General features: G+C 34.4%; 1 protein-coding gene across 4 annotated transcripts in view; it reads left to right on the forward strand.

Moving 5' to 3' along the window:
• The window catches only part of LOC144968023 (uncharacterized), a 42,618-nt gene that overhangs the window by 14,201 nt on the left and 11,686 nt on the right, over positions 1-16,731 (forward strand). The window contains exons 8-20 of one of the 4 annotated variants that reach the window (XM_078905973.1): positions 762-837; positions 1,496-1,561; positions 3,482-3,517; positions 5,324-5,379; positions 7,062-7,144; positions 8,859-9,243; positions 9,568-9,726; positions 11,370-11,548; positions 12,233-12,440; positions 13,202-13,387; positions 14,186-14,405; positions 15,483-15,629; positions 16,183-16,296. In XM_078905973.1, the coding sequence (XP_078762099.1) occupies positions 762-837; positions 1,496-1,561; positions 3,482-3,517; positions 5,324-5,379; positions 7,062-7,144; positions 8,859-9,243; positions 9,568-9,726; positions 11,370-11,548; positions 12,233-12,440; positions 13,202-13,387; positions 14,186-14,405; positions 15,483-15,629; positions 16,183-16,296 (1,915 nt within the window). Of the gene's footprint in view, positions 1-761; positions 838-1,495; positions 1,562-3,463; positions 3,518-5,323; positions 5,389-7,061; positions 7,145-8,858; positions 9,244-9,567; positions 9,727-11,369; positions 11,549-12,232; positions 12,441-13,201; positions 13,388-14,185; positions 14,406-15,482; positions 15,630-16,182; positions 16,297-16,731 lie in introns of all 4 variants that reach the window. The other 3 variants (XM_078905970.1, XM_078905971.1, XM_078905972.1) reach the window with 3 other exon arrangements.

Here is a 16,731-nt window from a genome sequence, read left to right on the forward strand (position 1 = left end):
AAAATGTGAAAATAGTCCTTCAGAGCCATAAGGCCCATGGATCCGGAGTTTATCCTTGTTTCTATAGCGTGATACAGACTATAGCAATTACTTGCTACCCTTTGGATCGGATGCTTGTCTATTGCAAAATACTTTTCGGCAGATATATCAAACCCAGCCTCCCAATCATTCCTGGATGGACAAGAGGGTGAGGAAAAAATCTCGAATTCACCCTGGATCGATCTGTATCTTTGTGTGTGAAGCATAAAAGGCAGTCAAAAAAAAAATTGCTTAGGGAAAATCTAAAATGGGGGAATGGATTAAGAGAGCTATATCCCAAGTTTTAAAATTCAAGTAAATGAGCATTCTCAATTAAGCTGCTGTTTTCCAGATCATCTTGTGTAAGATTTGGGATTATTGGGGTCTGGTCGGTTATAGTTATTCCAGATTTTTTTTTTTTTCTTTAAATTTTTAGATTGTCAACTTGTAGAATGAAAAGCTGAGGTTTGTCTTTATAGTTTGACTGGATAATGCAATTGTCTGCATGATATTCATTCTTTTTTCACAAATTTAGAAAAGAAAACAACACAGTTATGTTAAAAAATATCTCTTGCTCCTCCTCCTCCTTTTTCTTCTTCTTATTCTTCTTCGTCGTCATTGTTGTTTTTGTTATTTCTAAACAGCAGATTTCATATCATGTGTATTTAAACAAAATTTGAATCTTTACATTATTTGAAGCTCCATAACTGATTCTTAGCATCTTGGTGTTTTTAATGTGACAGAACTGAAACAAGTTGGGGTTATGTCAGCACCTCCAGTTGTTACTACCCATACCTTGATGCCAGACTCAAACACTGTGTAAGTTCATATATTTTGGATTTTTTTTTTCTCCTGTACATTTAGGTGGGGATAAACATAACCAAAGTAGATCTAAAGTTGATGAAAATTGGGCCATCGTTTTCAAAAATGTCTTAAAAGTCATTTTTTCATAAAATTATTTTTCATTATTATTATTATAATTATTATTATTTTAGATTTTCTCAATACTTGTGAACATCTCTGATTTTTAATTGTCCAATTGGGTTTTGATGAATTTTAGACCATTATTCTCAAGGTGTAGGGATGCTTATTTTAGATTTGTGCGGTTATGTGGTCTTGTGGTATGACACTCGCTTTCGGATCGGAAGGTCCTGGGCTCGAGCCTCGCTTGGTGCATAGTTGAGTCATTGGAGAAGGCTCTTTACTCACATTCTCTCACCGTAAGGTGTATGTAAAATGAGTACCTGGCCGTTAACAGCGTTGTGTCTATCAAAAAAAAAATTAATATCGCCTAACAGGCGTCATGTCCCGTCCTAAATGTTAAATGTTGCTGTTGGCCAGGGACCCCTTGTAAAATGCTTTGAGCACGTTTAGTGGATATGGCGCTATATAAAAGCCCAATTTAAAAAAAAAAAGGTAAAATGTTCAGTGTTATACCCAGTCATTCATTTCAAATATCTATTCTTTCATCAAACAGAACTTCAGCAGTGCCTACCAATCCACAAAGTTTAACAACTTCTGATCAACCAACTCCGAATACAAGGTACTTTTTAGTATTTAGAATCCATTATGAATTTTATTTTATTGTCCTCATGACTAGGCAATGGGATTTAATTACTTTGTTCTTACTAGTTGAAGGTACTTCTGTAGGTTACTTTTTTCTGTTATGCATGGCCGAAGAAAATGGATTCATTCATGACTCTGCTGGTGTATACTTCTGGCTATGATGATTATTTAGCGGTTGGTCTTCCACTTTTTGATAAAGAGGTCTGGATTCAAACACGGTTAAAATGGGATTTTTTTTTCTTCTTTTGACCTTGAGAGTTTTAATGGCTCTTATTTCTCTGACATGGATAGATTATAAAGCAGAGACTGTGCCTTTAAGAAATACCTAAACATCGGTTAAAAAAGCCGACTTGCCAGTAATATATGTATGATTGGTATATGATGTATGGGGCTATGTCAAATGTACGTTTTCAACAATTTTCTCCTTAAATTTTTGTTGAACTGTCTGGATCTGAAGGGAAATATCCCAAAGTGACCTACTTAGACCCTCTTAGTTTTGTGACTTTCATCACAAAAATACTCCAATACTATGTTGTTTTTAAAAACTAAGGAAAAAAATTTTGATTTCATCGGTTTTGATCAGTTGAAGAATTTTTTTAAAAACCTGTCAATCTCGCTCCAACAGAAAAGCAGAAATAATTTCCCAGAGGTAAAATAAAAGTGTGGACAGGATATCAACTTTGTCTACACATTTTCAACTTTTTATATAGTTATAAATACTATGGTTTTGATGCCAGATCGTCAATTTTAGGTTAATTTTTTACTATTTGACCTAGAGAAACTGATAAAAGCAATATTTTTTTCTTTAGTTTTTCCAGATAACTGCTTATTGGAGTATTTTTGTGGCAAACGTCACAATAACGACCTCTTGGCACAGCATATTTTAAGAGGGTCTAAATTAGTTAGTCAACAATGGATTTTTTTCTCCTCCAGTTAAACAAAAATGTGAAGGTGGAAGTTGTTAAAAGTATAAATTTATCCAGAAATGGATTTGTGATCAACCGAAGCATTTTATAGTAGGGATAATATGAGTTCTTTACAATTTTTAAAAATTTAAATTTAAATTTGGCTGTTTTTCAGAAAATATGCTGATGTTTATTTGTTGTTCGAGCAATTCTAAAAGCATTGATTAACCTTATACTCAGCTGGAATGAGACAAGAAAATTTGTGCAATAAAAAGTTCAAAGATGTGATCCTTATATCAATATCATGCAAATGGTGCTCATTGAATTTGAATAATAATAAAGCAGCGAGCATGAATTTAAACGTTTATCCAATTCTCTTAAATTCATTTCGACTTTTGTTGATAATTTTCGATATTTTGGTAAATTTTTTTCTTTCTGGACACTTTTGAAAATTTTTACATCTCAACACTCAAGATTTTTTAACGCAACTACATGATGCTCAAAATCGTGTATTACAAGTTACATAACTCATTTGATTTAATGATATTTCCTTTTCCTTGTAGATAAGTATCCTACTGCTTAGACATTTGGTAAGACAAATTGCGGAAATTATTTGTGTATTCCTTTGACAAAAATAAAATGTATATATTATAATAGTATATTGTTCATTTGGAAATGTTTTGTTTTTGATTTGCCTTTGCTGCTTCTGAAATTTTGTGGATTAACTTTTTTTGTTTTTGTTTAAACTAAATATGGGGTATTACCTAAGAGCACAAGGGTAATTGAAATTGGTTGATTAAAAAATGCATTGGCCAATAGTATCACGGGTAAATGATTCAATCAAATATCCTTCGGGGGAGGGGGGGTTACTTTGATGTTCTTAAAGCAACATACAAAATAAAAAACCCAAAACATTTCCAAGTCTGCCAAACAGTTAATTAAGGTGCAGGTTGTGGATTGTCAAATATAAAAAGAATTGTTTATATTTTCAGCATAACTACAGCTCCACCTAGTCAGCCACCAGTAAGGTGAGTATATGTGAACAATACTCGTGTATACCGTGTTTAAGTGTTCAATTTATACACAGGCTAAGTGGTCACTCAAAGAGAAAAGATATATTTAGATGGCTAGAAATGCCCTAGAAGAAATTTCAGTAACCTATGGTAATCCATAATTCATGGCAAAAGGATGAGCACTGCACTTTGTTACTGTAGATCCTCTCCGGGTTCTTAATACATTTTGCAATAAATTGAGATTTTACAGCAAGTTTAAAAGCAAAATATGCTTCATTGACACCAGTAAATTCTGGTAATGATAACCATACATCTGTGAATCTTGATTGTTGATTCACTTCATTAAATGAAAAAAAAATTTTTTTAAAAAAGCCACTCCGGATAATCGCAACACCTCCAGCGGAAATGTTGTGATTAACCGAAGTTGAGTTTCCTGTCCACTATCGCAACATTTCCCTCTGAGGTTAACACGGGCTTGGGACCGTCCATGGCTGCGGTATCTTTGGTCGATTTCTGATAAAATGATGGGTCACTGTTTTTACAACCTCTTGTTGAAAGGTTTTCTAGCAATTTTGATTTGACCACTGATCAGTTTCATTCCATATATGGTTAACTCAAACCAATTGTTGTAAACACTGTTCTTAGTCCACCAGACTGAACAATTTGATTGAAACAAAAACCATGTTGCAGCCCAGGATAGATTTGACATGCAAAAGCAGCATTGATGCAAGCCAACGTCTTATTCAGATTGGATTGACTTTCACACTTTTGTTCTCAACATTTGTAATAGTCAAAGAGATTAACCGTGATGAGAGACAATAAGCTCTCACCAAACCAATTGGTCACAATAAACAGTTGTCAATACCAAAACAAAGGATATAGCTCAAGTCTCTCCAGACAACTGACATTGTCTAGCTGTCTAGTCTGTGCCCAGCCCCCTCGTCTCCTATTTCATGGTCACAGATGACCTCACAAACCCATTCTGCAATGCCCCACCCTCTTGTGTCTAATAGAGTGGTGACACACTTGTAGCATTAAACCCTGCCCTGCGGGTGGTTGGATGGGAGCATCACCCTTGAATCATATACCTATGATGTTTGCATGGGTGTACGATCCGATAGTGATGTCGTTTCTTCTTCTCTTTACTAGCCTATCCTGCTTCTTTGGTTTGTGATTGTATTTTTGACAGGGGATATTTTTTTTTCTGTAAATCTTCTGCCTGTTTGTTCTTGGTTATTTATAATTTAGCTTATGATATCTTTAGGTTATGATTTTGATTTACATTTGTACTATTTTTGTTAGATTGCTTGTTTTTTTGTTTCAGCGGTCTCTCATATAACCTCAATTGTGTTGGAAGAGACCTAAAGCAACAAACAAACAAACAAAAACCCTGCCCTATCTAAATTCTTCAAACTGTCATGATTTCATCCATGATGAAATTTAATCATGAGATTTTGTTTCCATGATTTCTTGAATTTGTCACTTTTTAAGGTCAAAAATTTGTTGCGATTAACCGAAGTTCGTTGCAATTAACCAGTGACTTATATAGAATTAATTCCGTTTTTTGGGAAATGTTTCAATTATCCGGAGTGGCCTACAACATATTTTAAAAATATATGTAGCAAACACATAATGAGAAGAAAAGAAAAAACCAGTGAAAAGAAACTAAAAAAAAAAATACAATGAGAAATGCTTTACGGCCCATTTGTTTACCCAATGTTCAATGGGTTCAAAGTTCAAATTTCTATTGGTTGTAAGAAATTGTGTTGTCTTCTCCATCCAGTTTATTTTCATTGTTTTCATTTTTATCAATCTTTAAAGAGCAATTGAAGGAACCAGTGAGAATCAATCTACTTATGTCAAGCCTCTACCAAAAGGTATGTCTGGTAAGAATGAATATCAAGTCTTCATCTTCACCACTATACACCTTATTTCAACTCTCTTTCTCTTTCTTTTTTTCTTTTAAAAGAAAAAACAAATAATTATTTTTGGTTGTTTAAAAAAAATTTTTAGATTTTTTTTTTTTTGGATGTAATACCGGGTAGATTATTAAGACATAATATTGGACCAACTGTCTTGATGGACTTAAAAAATTAGGATTGAATCTTTTGGCATTTAAATAGTTGTTGAAGTCATTAATGGTTGCTATCAACTGAGATTCACATCTTCTTAATGGCCTAAAACCATACTCATCTATTCGTGAGGTTATGATATTTATTTTGCTAGCAAATCATATCTATATGTGATGCCACATGACATTTAGGTCTGGAAGGTACATCTCGCTGAAATGAGAAAACGGCTATTATGTCTAAAAATGTGAAAACTATTTTTTTTCAATTTTTGACTTTTAAGTCATTTTTCTTTCATAAAATCATACTTTTCTCAGTAAATTTAGTAAATGTGTCTTTAAAGTATTTAAAATTAATTTTTAAAGAAGTTATTCCCTGTTTTCAGTCATTGAAAGAGTGATCATTTTGACATTTGCTGGCGACTTGATGGTGACTGAATGCCAATCTGGTAAATTGGTACTTTTTCCCATAGGGGAAATCCTTTTCTATGTTCCTAAGTCTAATTTTAGCTGTTTGACTCCATCTAATGGTCAAATTAAAACATCGAAATATTGCTAGTCGAATTCCAGTTATGTAAACAGAAGTAGGCCATGCATGGTTATCTACGGGAAACCCCTTGAATCCTCCTCTCTCATTGGTCCCCAGGATCACATGGTCATAAAATATGCAAAATGGCCGCTTGCACTGCATGGTTTTATTTTGACATAATGCCACAAGAAATTTGAATATCTAACTTAACTTTAATGATAATTTAATTAAATATTTGACAAATGTACAAATTTACTAATCAGATCAGGCTGATAGTTGTATTGAGTTCATTGTAGCTTTGTGGTCGTGGACGTGACTGTGAGCTTGCTTCGGTTTGATTTTCATAAAGAAGATGTTAACTAGGGATGGGGCCATGGAATGGTGGGAAGAATAAAGAAAAAGTTAATGGATAGACAGATAGAGATAGATACAGTGATGTGAGAACGAGATAAGATGAAAAGAGTGATTATGAAATGAAAAAAAGAATGGAAAAAGATGGAGGTAGATAGAGAGAATGGGCGGTGGGTGAGAAGGAGAGAGAGAGAAGAGTATAAAAGAAAAAGTTAATGGACTCTCTGTTGAATCCTTTGCTTGTGTCTGGATGGGACTTTTAAGTGGTCTGAAACAAAACGCACTAATAATTTGTCGTTCTTGGAATCTACATCTGTTCCCTGTTTGAACCAGTCCTCTTTGTCTTACCTTTTCTTGGGTGATTTAAGTGCAACTTGTTGGGATCCAGCGCTAATTTTTGGGTGAGAATTTTGGTTGGTCTCAAATTGGATACACAGATAGGATGCTCTTGGAATCTACTTCTATTCCCTTTAGTCTCCTTTTTGCTTCACTTTCTCTTGTGTACATACAGATATATATTCTTCCTTGTTCCTGGTGCTGTAAATCTCTGACATTACATAAAATCAAATGTTTGAAGCTTAAAATGTGACTTTGATTTTATTATATTACAGAAACTACACCAGAAGTGAAAAAGCCAGATGAAGAGGAGGAAGAAGACATTGATGATGTCATTTTTAAGAGGCCGCTAAATGAAGTAAGTAAAATGTTACGTAATTTAGAGAGGAATTTAGAATTTATCGTAATGTTTATTCATTGTTTATGTAAATTATAATCTTTTTCTTTTGATAGCTATTTTCAAATTAAAACAACATTGTCATTATTGCTACCAACACTTCTGGTGCTCCTACTGCAACTAATACTGCTACTTCTTCTACTACTACTACTTCTACTACTGCTACTACCATCACTACTACTGCTGCTGTTGCTACAGGTTGTGATGAAATCTCATGTCCATTGGACCTTTTTATGTTGGGCATTGTTTTTAATCTCCTGCATGCTGGGTGGGGTCTTTTGACATCCCATATTGGACACAAAAGTCACCTGTTTTGTTTTCCACCCCCTATATCTTGTTTTCTAGGTTGCTTTCTGTCTTTGTCTTGATTGAGATTACTTTACTTGAATTTTGTCGGCCCTGGCCGGAGTCCTTGGCTGGCAGGGAAACAGTCAAAAGTAGATTTATAGTTTAGGGAGATGATATCTCTTTCCTTGTAAATCATCTCTCTGTTTTGTAATGTTATATTTTTTGTTTTGAATATGTTTTATAAGCATTTGAATGTGATCTCAGACTAAACATATTCAGGGTTGCCGATTTTCTGTATATTTATGCAATTCAGTAAGTTTTTAAAAACCTCTGTATAATATTTTCCAACTAGCCAGTGAATGCAAGAAAAAAAATAAAAGCTTTGATGACTCAAAACTCATCCAGTCTTGCAGGGAATAACGCCCCATAAGAGACTGAAACATTTGACACTACAACCCATCACCTCCATCTATTTAACTCTAGGAAGCAAGTATTCTGTATTTTATTTAAAAGTAATTGCAGTGTGTTAACTGGAGTCCAGTATTCAGATGGGGCTTTTAATTTGTTCGCGTAAAAATTCAGTTGATTTTTGTCCCCTAAATCGTCAACCTTGCATTGATGGTTCGCTTTTCGAATCCACTTCTAACCCCTATTTGAACCAGTCTCTGTTCTCTTACCTTTTCTAAGGTGTTTTAATTGTAAATCTAGAATTATTTTTTTACTATCCCATCTTCTTCCTTTTTTAATGATTCTAAAATTACCTAAAAGTGTCACAAGCGACATAAAACCCCTAAAAACAAAAACATTAGCTTCTGCATAGTTGGGTTTTCCCTGAGTTGAATGGTTTGTGACAGAGGTCATCGTTGTGCCAAAAAGTCATTTTCGTAACAATCTACACTAAGCGAACACATTTGAAACCTCAAAGAAAAAACATACAACACAACATTACATGAAAAATCATCTCCAGAGCACAGTCTTCTAAGATTTGCAACCTCTGCTTGGAAGAAAAATTCTTAATCATCACAAAACTGAACATGGTAACACTCTAAAGAAGAAAAGAACTAACATCTGCATGCAGAGATAGAAACAAACACCTTTTATATAATTACAAACCACCATAACCGCAAAGCGGAAAAAGTACGATAAACACATCAATCTACTTTCAGTTTCACTTCCTGATGAGAGCGAATGCTCAAAACAATATTGTAGAAGTTGATCATAATTATACTTGAAATATTTTATAAATAGCTCCTTTTATAAAAAAAGTTGAGCACTATTATTTCATGGTTTTTGTTTTTATAATTTATAATATATATATAAACCCTGAAATCATAAGAGGATATCATGTTACAATTTACCTTTTATTTCTTTTCTCTACTCAATTTAGAATGAAGATTTATATCGAGTATGTAAGCTTTGTGGCTACACCAGCAAGAACTTCAAACGATGTGAAGGCTGTAAACGGGTATTTCACGGGGAAATCAAATTCCATGCTAAAAAGAAGCCAGGTACTGATCCAAATCCTGAGCCTTCACAATCCTGTAAGAGTGCCACTAAGAATGGCCAAGTCAAATTAGTCACCAAACCTGATGGATCAACTCCTGGTGACAAGAGTGAAGAGGATGGTATGCGCCAATTGGAACCCAAATCAACAACAAAGTTCTATGGTAGTCCCGGTCGTGGAAGAGGAGGAAGAGGAAGGAGACCAGTAAGGGGTGCCTTGGGACGTACAAGAGGAGGTGGAATGCATGGAAGAATGGGATATGGACCTGGTGAGATGAAAGCAAGCATGAAGTTAAAAAATAAAATTATAGCTAAATTACAGAGAAAAAAAAAAATTGAAGCAAAAATTGTTCAGATTGTTATTTTTTTTCTTTTTATCTAAAAACCATATCAGTCGGATTAGGTTGGAATAATTTCACTTTATGATGTAAACTGCCCTACATCTTTGCATATATTTTGAAAAAAAAATCTTCTTTGTTTATGTTTTCAGTTGTTTGCTGATTTTATCTCTGCATCATGCTAATATAGTCAATGTAATCTCCATCATATTTCGTAATGTTACGTCATATTAATTTATGTTTTGATTTTTGTAGGTGATGATGAATACGATAGTAGTGACTCTGAAGATCCATTCCATCTTAAAGATATGAATGATGGCAGTACAGATGGCCCAACAGGAAAAAAGAGACCACCAAGAGGAAGGGGGAAAGGTCCCAGTGCCAGAAAGCGGCCCAAAAAAATAGATGAGCCAGGTAGTTATTTGATTGTTGGGAGTGGGGGTTTAGCAGATGGCCTCAGATCTGGTTGGAATCTGAAATGTATTTTTGACTGCTCCATCCACCCAGCAATGTCTGAGTATGGGTCAAAGGTCAAAAGTTAGATCTGGCAGAAAGATTTTCATGGTTGACCAGTATTTTGTACATTTAATGCAACAGTAACTAAGATAAAACTTGGCTTCATGAGCCCTCTTCTCTACAATATTATTATTGAAATTGATGAAATTGAACCACTTTTCAGGGTTATCCGGGAATTCTGGAATGCAAAATTACAGATACAGGGTTGTAAGTTATGATCTATTTCGTTATCATCCTCTGTGATAAAATATACAATTTGTATGCCTAATTAGTCCCTTCAAAGTGTAAGCAGTTGATGTAAAATATAATAATTTTATGATGTGCGTGTGTGTGTGTGGGAGGGGGGGGGGGGGGCGTCAATGACAGATATTATTATATTATGCTACCTCCGATATGTCTGTCAGTAGTATTAGTATTAGTGTCTACTGTTGGCTACTCGCTCCATGTAATTTTGATAGTGCGTACATGTGTGTGTCCTCCCATTGTGGACAGGGAAGTACATAGTGTTTCTTCTATCCCCTTATATATGTTTTCCAACATGCTTTCTGTCTTTGTCTTGGAATGAGATTACTTGGTTTTGTCCTGGCCCTGGCCGGAGTCCTGGCTGGGAGGGAAACAGTCAAATGCATAGTTATTGTTTTGGGAGATGATATTTTTTCCCTTGTAAATCTCTCTGTTATGTATTATTATATTTGTTATTTTTAATGTATAATGTAAGCATTTGAGTGTATTCCTCTTTGTTGGATTTTGTGCTTGTGTCCGGATGAGACTTAAAAGGTGATCTCAAACCAAGTACATTGGTGGTATGTTCTTGGAATCTACATCTGATCCCTATTTGTTCCCAGTTCCCCTTTGTCTTACTTTCTCTTAGCTGCTATAATTTTAATTCTAGAATTTTTTACTATCCCATTTTCTTCCTTTTTACTGGTGCTGATATAACCTAAATGTGTTGCAAGCGCTGTAAAACCCTTAAAATTTAAAAACAAACAAACAACGTGTGTGTGTGTGTGTTTTTTTTTTTCTTTTCGTCCCAGCTTTCTGGGGAAAGACTTCGGTTTAATTTTCAGAGATCTTTGCAGTTGCACTCTGTTGAAATTCATATGTAAACAAAATGGAATGATATGAACTTAAATATCCCTTCCAAAACTGGACAAGCTTTTCTCAGACCTGAATTTTGAAGGTTGTTCCTTTTGCTGAGATCCTGTTCTCTTAAATTTGAAACTTTGAGACCCTTAGCCAATAGGGAAAGCATTGGAAATAATTTGAAATATCTGGGGATAGAAGGTCAAAAATTTCTTCTGTCAATACATGCTTATTTGAAATGGCCGTTCAAGACTTAATTTCTCTTTTGGATTTCAAGTGTTTGATATTGTTTTAACGTGCTTATTTCAGTGGTTGGGAATACTCAGAGATGATTAGCTAGATCTTTTTTGTAACTACATGAAAATATACAGAATATATATTTTTAAAATTTTTATTGGGACATGTGTGTGATATGTATATACTTATAATTGAATTTTTAAAAATTATATGCTTCGCAGTGACAGTGATGATTTCAAGTGATGAAGAGGAGCCCAGCTCTACCTCGAACAATGTCTATGGGGTTCCACCTCCACAAAGCCCAGCTAGCTCAGCAGGAAGTTCACCAATTTTTCCAAGCATGTACTCTGAACCTTCTGCAGGCTATGGTCGATTTAGAAGAGTCAAGATGGAAGATGAGGTAAATATTTCAGCTTTAATAGAGTAAAGCAAAAATTAGATATTTTTTCATTCACAATTCTTTTCTTCAGTTTCTCTGTACTTTTTTCATGAAATCATAAAATTATTTCTTTGATTCATTACTTCTTTCTGCCTAAAATGGAATGAATTGCACAACGGAGAAGTAGTGCCTTTGACCCTCATTTCAGGCCAGGGAGATCTTCTTGCTACCCACCTATATCTGTTTTCCTCTTCAAAATTGCTTTTTGTCCTTGTCTTATTTTACGTTTATTATGAAATTATTGAATAAAATTGTATAAAACAACTTTTAAAAAAGAACACTTCCCCCCCCCCCCCCCCCCCTATAAAAAAATAGAACCCCAAAAGAAAAACAAACCCCAGAATGTTTAAAGTTTAAAACCCTTTTTCAATGAAACCTGATTGTTCTGTTTTTTTTCTTTAGTTTTTAATTTTTAATTATTAAAAAAACAAACTGATATATTCTTTTTTTATTCAATACTTTTTAGTCCATAGCTTCCAGCATTTTGGTATTCACTTTGACTTTTCACTAAATTGATACAGTCCATGCTCATTATTGGATTTGTGATTAGCGAAGTTGGCAGTGCAACGGGGGTTGGTGAAGTGAGGTTTTCACTGAATGTTTTTTTTAAAAAATCTTTTTTTTCTCTCAATATTTTAATTGCAGGAAGGGAACAGTAAATTGAGGAAGACGATAGAAAGGAATAGCATGCTGCCAATGGGAATGGATGAGGATGAAGATGACGAAGAAGAGGATGGAGATGAGCCACCCACCTATCAGATAGATATACGAAGTGTGCGCGTTGGCTCAATGCGTACTAAACCTGAAGGCCCCCTCTTCATCAATATGCGGGGAGTTTGCTTCCGCGTTAAATGTAAGTCGCCTTACTACCAATTCAGTTTCTCAATGAATAACGAATAACAATGTGAAATTTAAAATACGAAAACAGATTAAATGTGACGTTTCAGGTTTCCCCTTTATCAACAAAACAGGATGAATGAATCACTACAGGCGAAAGAGATATGATCTCATTCGTCTGTAGTTTTTCATTCATCCTGTTTTGCTGATAAAGGGGAGACCCAAAACTTCCATTTTATCTGTTTTCGTATATTAAATTGAAGCTTACATTCAATTTCACATTGTTATTTATTTCTTTGAGCTTCGAGCAGCAACATTTACATTACCCAATGAATAATGAAAAGTTGGCAGCTATCTTATGTTGTTGTAGTGGCTTATTGATTGGCAGGTCTGAGTCAATCTTTTCGCGGGTGGTTGGATGGGAGCATCACCCTTGAATCATATAGCTATGATATTCGCATGGATGTACGATCCGATAGTGATGTCGTTTCTTCTCTTTACTAGCCTATTCTGCTTCTTTGGTTTGTGATTGTATTTTTGACAGGGGATATTTTTTTTTCTGTAAATCTTCTGCCTGTTTGTTCTTGGTTATTTATAATTTAGCTTATGATATCTTTAGGTTATGATTTTGATTTACATTTGTACTATTTTTGTTAGATTGCTTGTTTTTTTGTTTCAGCGGTCTCTCATATAACCTCAATTGTGTTGGAAGAGACCTAAAGCAACAAAAAAAAAAAAAAAAAAAGTCAATCTTTTCATTATTTTATCAAATTTCAGCTGAGCGTACAGATGAGCCATTTGAATGTGAGATCATGTCATCCGAAGTGACTCATGTAAAGTACTATGGAGGCCAAGGGCAGCCCTTACTTTTCATGTTGCTTACTCAGGAATGTGGTGAAAAGCTGAGGGACATATTTCATATGGAGGAAGGAGGAGATGAATACTTGGATCCTAGTAGTACAGGTATGATGATTATTGATAAAGAAAAACCAAAACAACTGAAAGTTGTGCAGCTATGTGGTCTTGTGGTGTGATACTCACTTTCGGGTCAGAAGGTCCTGAGATTGAGCCTCGTTTGGCGCATTGTAGAGTCCTTGGAAAAGGGTCTTTACCATATTCACTCAAGTGTAAAATGAGTACCTGGCCGTTAACAGCATTGTCTCTGTTGGAAAAAATATGTAATATCGCCTAACGGGTGTTATGTCTCATTCTACATGTTACGTGCCGCTGTTGGTCAGGGACCTTTACTAAAGTGCTTTGACTCATTAAGTGGATATTGCACAAAAGGTCCTTTTTTTTTCAAAAAATTAAAAATTTTTATATTTTTTTTTTCCATTTTTTTTTTTTAGTTTGTAGTATTGATATTTGACAGACTGATACTGCAAGCTTTGAAAAGTGAATAAAGTAATTAAAAAACGTTATTTAGCCATAAGGACATTGGCATTTTAACACCAATAACATGCAATTTCTTGTATAGTGATTATTCTTCAACATCACACAAATTTTGTTTCAACTATTTATGGTGTTGAATCATACTACATTTTGTCATCAATAACCTCATTATATGTGAAGAAACAATGATATTCAGGTTTCAGGACTCTGATTTCGATCTGTACTTCAAAGTTTAATCCCCTTTGTTCTGTTCTGGATTTTTTATGTTTTATTTTCTGTAATGATCAAATTTTTTTTCAATTTTGATATTCAAAATTATATGTTTCTTCTTAATTTCTTTTTTTTTTTTTTTTTTTTTTATATGATCAGACATGAAGCAAAAAATGGTGGTTATCATCATCGAATCTCTCGACTACTTACCCCAAGACATGCGGGAAACTTTGTCATTATGGGCCGACATCAATAATGTGCCAGATTCTGATTTTATCGAGGAACTGAGTGAAGAGTCTGCAAATGACCTTCTCATTCACACAGCACCTCCAATTCTGACTGCAGATGTGGAGCACCATATGGTTCAATTCAAGAAAGGGTAAGTGATTGTGATATGCTTTGATAAATTTAGCCAGAATATGGAATCTGCTACTGCTACTTTAGACAACAGCTGATGGATTTGCAATAAATTCAATCCCAACAGTTGCAAATTTTTCTTTCAGGAGAAAACTTTCTATTTGAGGCAAATTAGACATGAGAGCTTTTTCTTTTTCTTTCTTTCATTCTTTCTTTTTTTTTTTTCAAAATTAGTTACATTATCTTATCTTATCTTATTTCAATGGCACTCTGCTGTTCCAAGAGGTCTTTCCCCGAACTGTTTCAACTCAAAATTACATCAATATTAACAAATTTTTATAGAAATCATCCAGCGTTCATTAGATAAATAATTGATTAAATAATGACAAATGACCAAAAAACTGGGAACTGCTACAAACAGAATTGCAGGACTAGCTATTCAAGTATTATTTTGGTGCAAGACCTTCGTTTTTTAAAAGGATTTCATTCATTAACTATATGATCCAGAGAAATTGCTTACAAAATTACTTAATATTGATGTCTTTCTGAGTGAAAACATTATGAAAACAACCTTTAGGCAATGCCTCATTTATATGACATGCACTTGCCTTACTTCTATCTTGGGTGCTATTTAAGTCGTCTTAATTGTAGTCCTCCAATACTTTGACTATGCGAGTATGCCCTATTTACTGAAATTGAAAAAATATTTTTATCATATTTCCTTCCTTTAGTAATGGGTTGTTTATTCATAGGTTAGTTACATTATACTGATAGCAAAACCCATGTCTGGACCAGCCATCAGAGATGCAAGGGCAATGTCATAGTCATGGGTACAACAGTTTGGGGGTCCTGACAGTTGATAGAGCACTCGCTTCACACACAAAAGGACCGAGATCATCTCTGGTTGAAGTTGAGACCTTTTTTTTTTCTGACCCCCATGTTAACCCAGCAGTGATTGGGTTGGTAGTCTGTTAGACTTGGCTGAAAGTACTTTGCAGTAGACTAACATCCTATCCAAAGAGAGGACTACTTTTTTTTTTTAATTTGTTTTTGTACAACAGTTTTGATTTTAACCAGCTGTTTTATCTGTTTTTACCAGTTACATGAATACTGAGAGATCAACCATGCTAATGCCAAGAGCACCCGGGTCTCCCCATAATGCAGCAGATCACGAACCTGATAGTACCTCGAGTTCCCCTCCACAACCAACAGATTTAAGACGGTTCTTCGATGGTCCTCCCATCAGGTATGCTTTATGTCCATCTTTAGTTGTTTGAAAAATTCATACAGCCATGTGTATTTTGAAGTTTTTTTCGTTGTGAATTTATTCTTTACAAGGCAGCTGACATTCCTGCTTTTTTTCAAAGGTTTTATTTTCCATTACTAAAATAGAGAGTGTAATATTTTTAATATTTATATTCCATACGACAGATTGACTGGAATGGGAAAAGATAATGACAGTGTATTATTAAAGTTTGTGTGTGTCACTTTTTTGTTGTCATGCAAGAGAGCATTGGAATGCTTTTTTTCTTTTTTCTTTTTGTTGTTGTTGACATTTCTTATATTTTAGATAATTTATTTTGTTTTGGTATTGCCACTCTAAACCTCTGTGCAGAAAGCAAAATCTGTCAATGGAACATTTACAACTATTTCAAATGAAGGGATCAGGAATGTAATGTACATACAATAACACTCTTACAATCAAACATGTTTGATGGGCAGTGCAATGTCTGTGCAAAATTCTCATTTGATGGAAGCTTTTATGACTTATTCTATATTTTCTCATTTTCATTACAAAGACTACTTCAGTATCCACCCCCACCAGCCCGAGGTATTGCCATCACCACTGAAGACCTTTTCTGCCTCAATGAGGGAGAGTTTCTCAATGATGTCATCATTGACTTCTACTTACAGTAAGAGAATGTCGATTTAACTTTATTGAACAGCAATTTGAATAAAGATATTGATTGGCTCTTTCATTTTATCAAAGATTAAGCAGTACAGCAGTTTCCTCCTAAGTGCCTGGTAGTTGGGAAGCAAGCAAAACGGGCATACAAGTGGGACTGGTACTCGAATGAAATGCCCCATGGTACATTAAAAGTAATAAAATATTAAGCTTTACTTTGTATTTGTCATAAATTTGTGCCCGATTGTGATTATGATTTTTAGTCCTTTGTATTACTTCAGCTAATAAGACACACTTTTGCGATTCCTGACCAAAACATTGCAAATAAGAAATGAACATATGTCATGTATACGGAAACCATACTACTCTTTATCGTGCATTGAATGCTTGTTTTCTTATCATTTATTGACAATTTCAAAATTTATCAACTTATCAGATATTT

Source organism: Berghia stephanieae, chromosome 3 (genome assembly GCF_034508935.2).
Source record: "Berghia stephanieae isolate SIO BIC M18660-M18661 chromosome 3, UCSD_Bste_1.3, whole genome shotgun sequence".
Taxonomy (NCBI): Eukaryota; Metazoa; Mollusca; class Gastropoda; order Nudibranchia; family Aeolidiidae; genus Berghia; species Berghia stephanieae.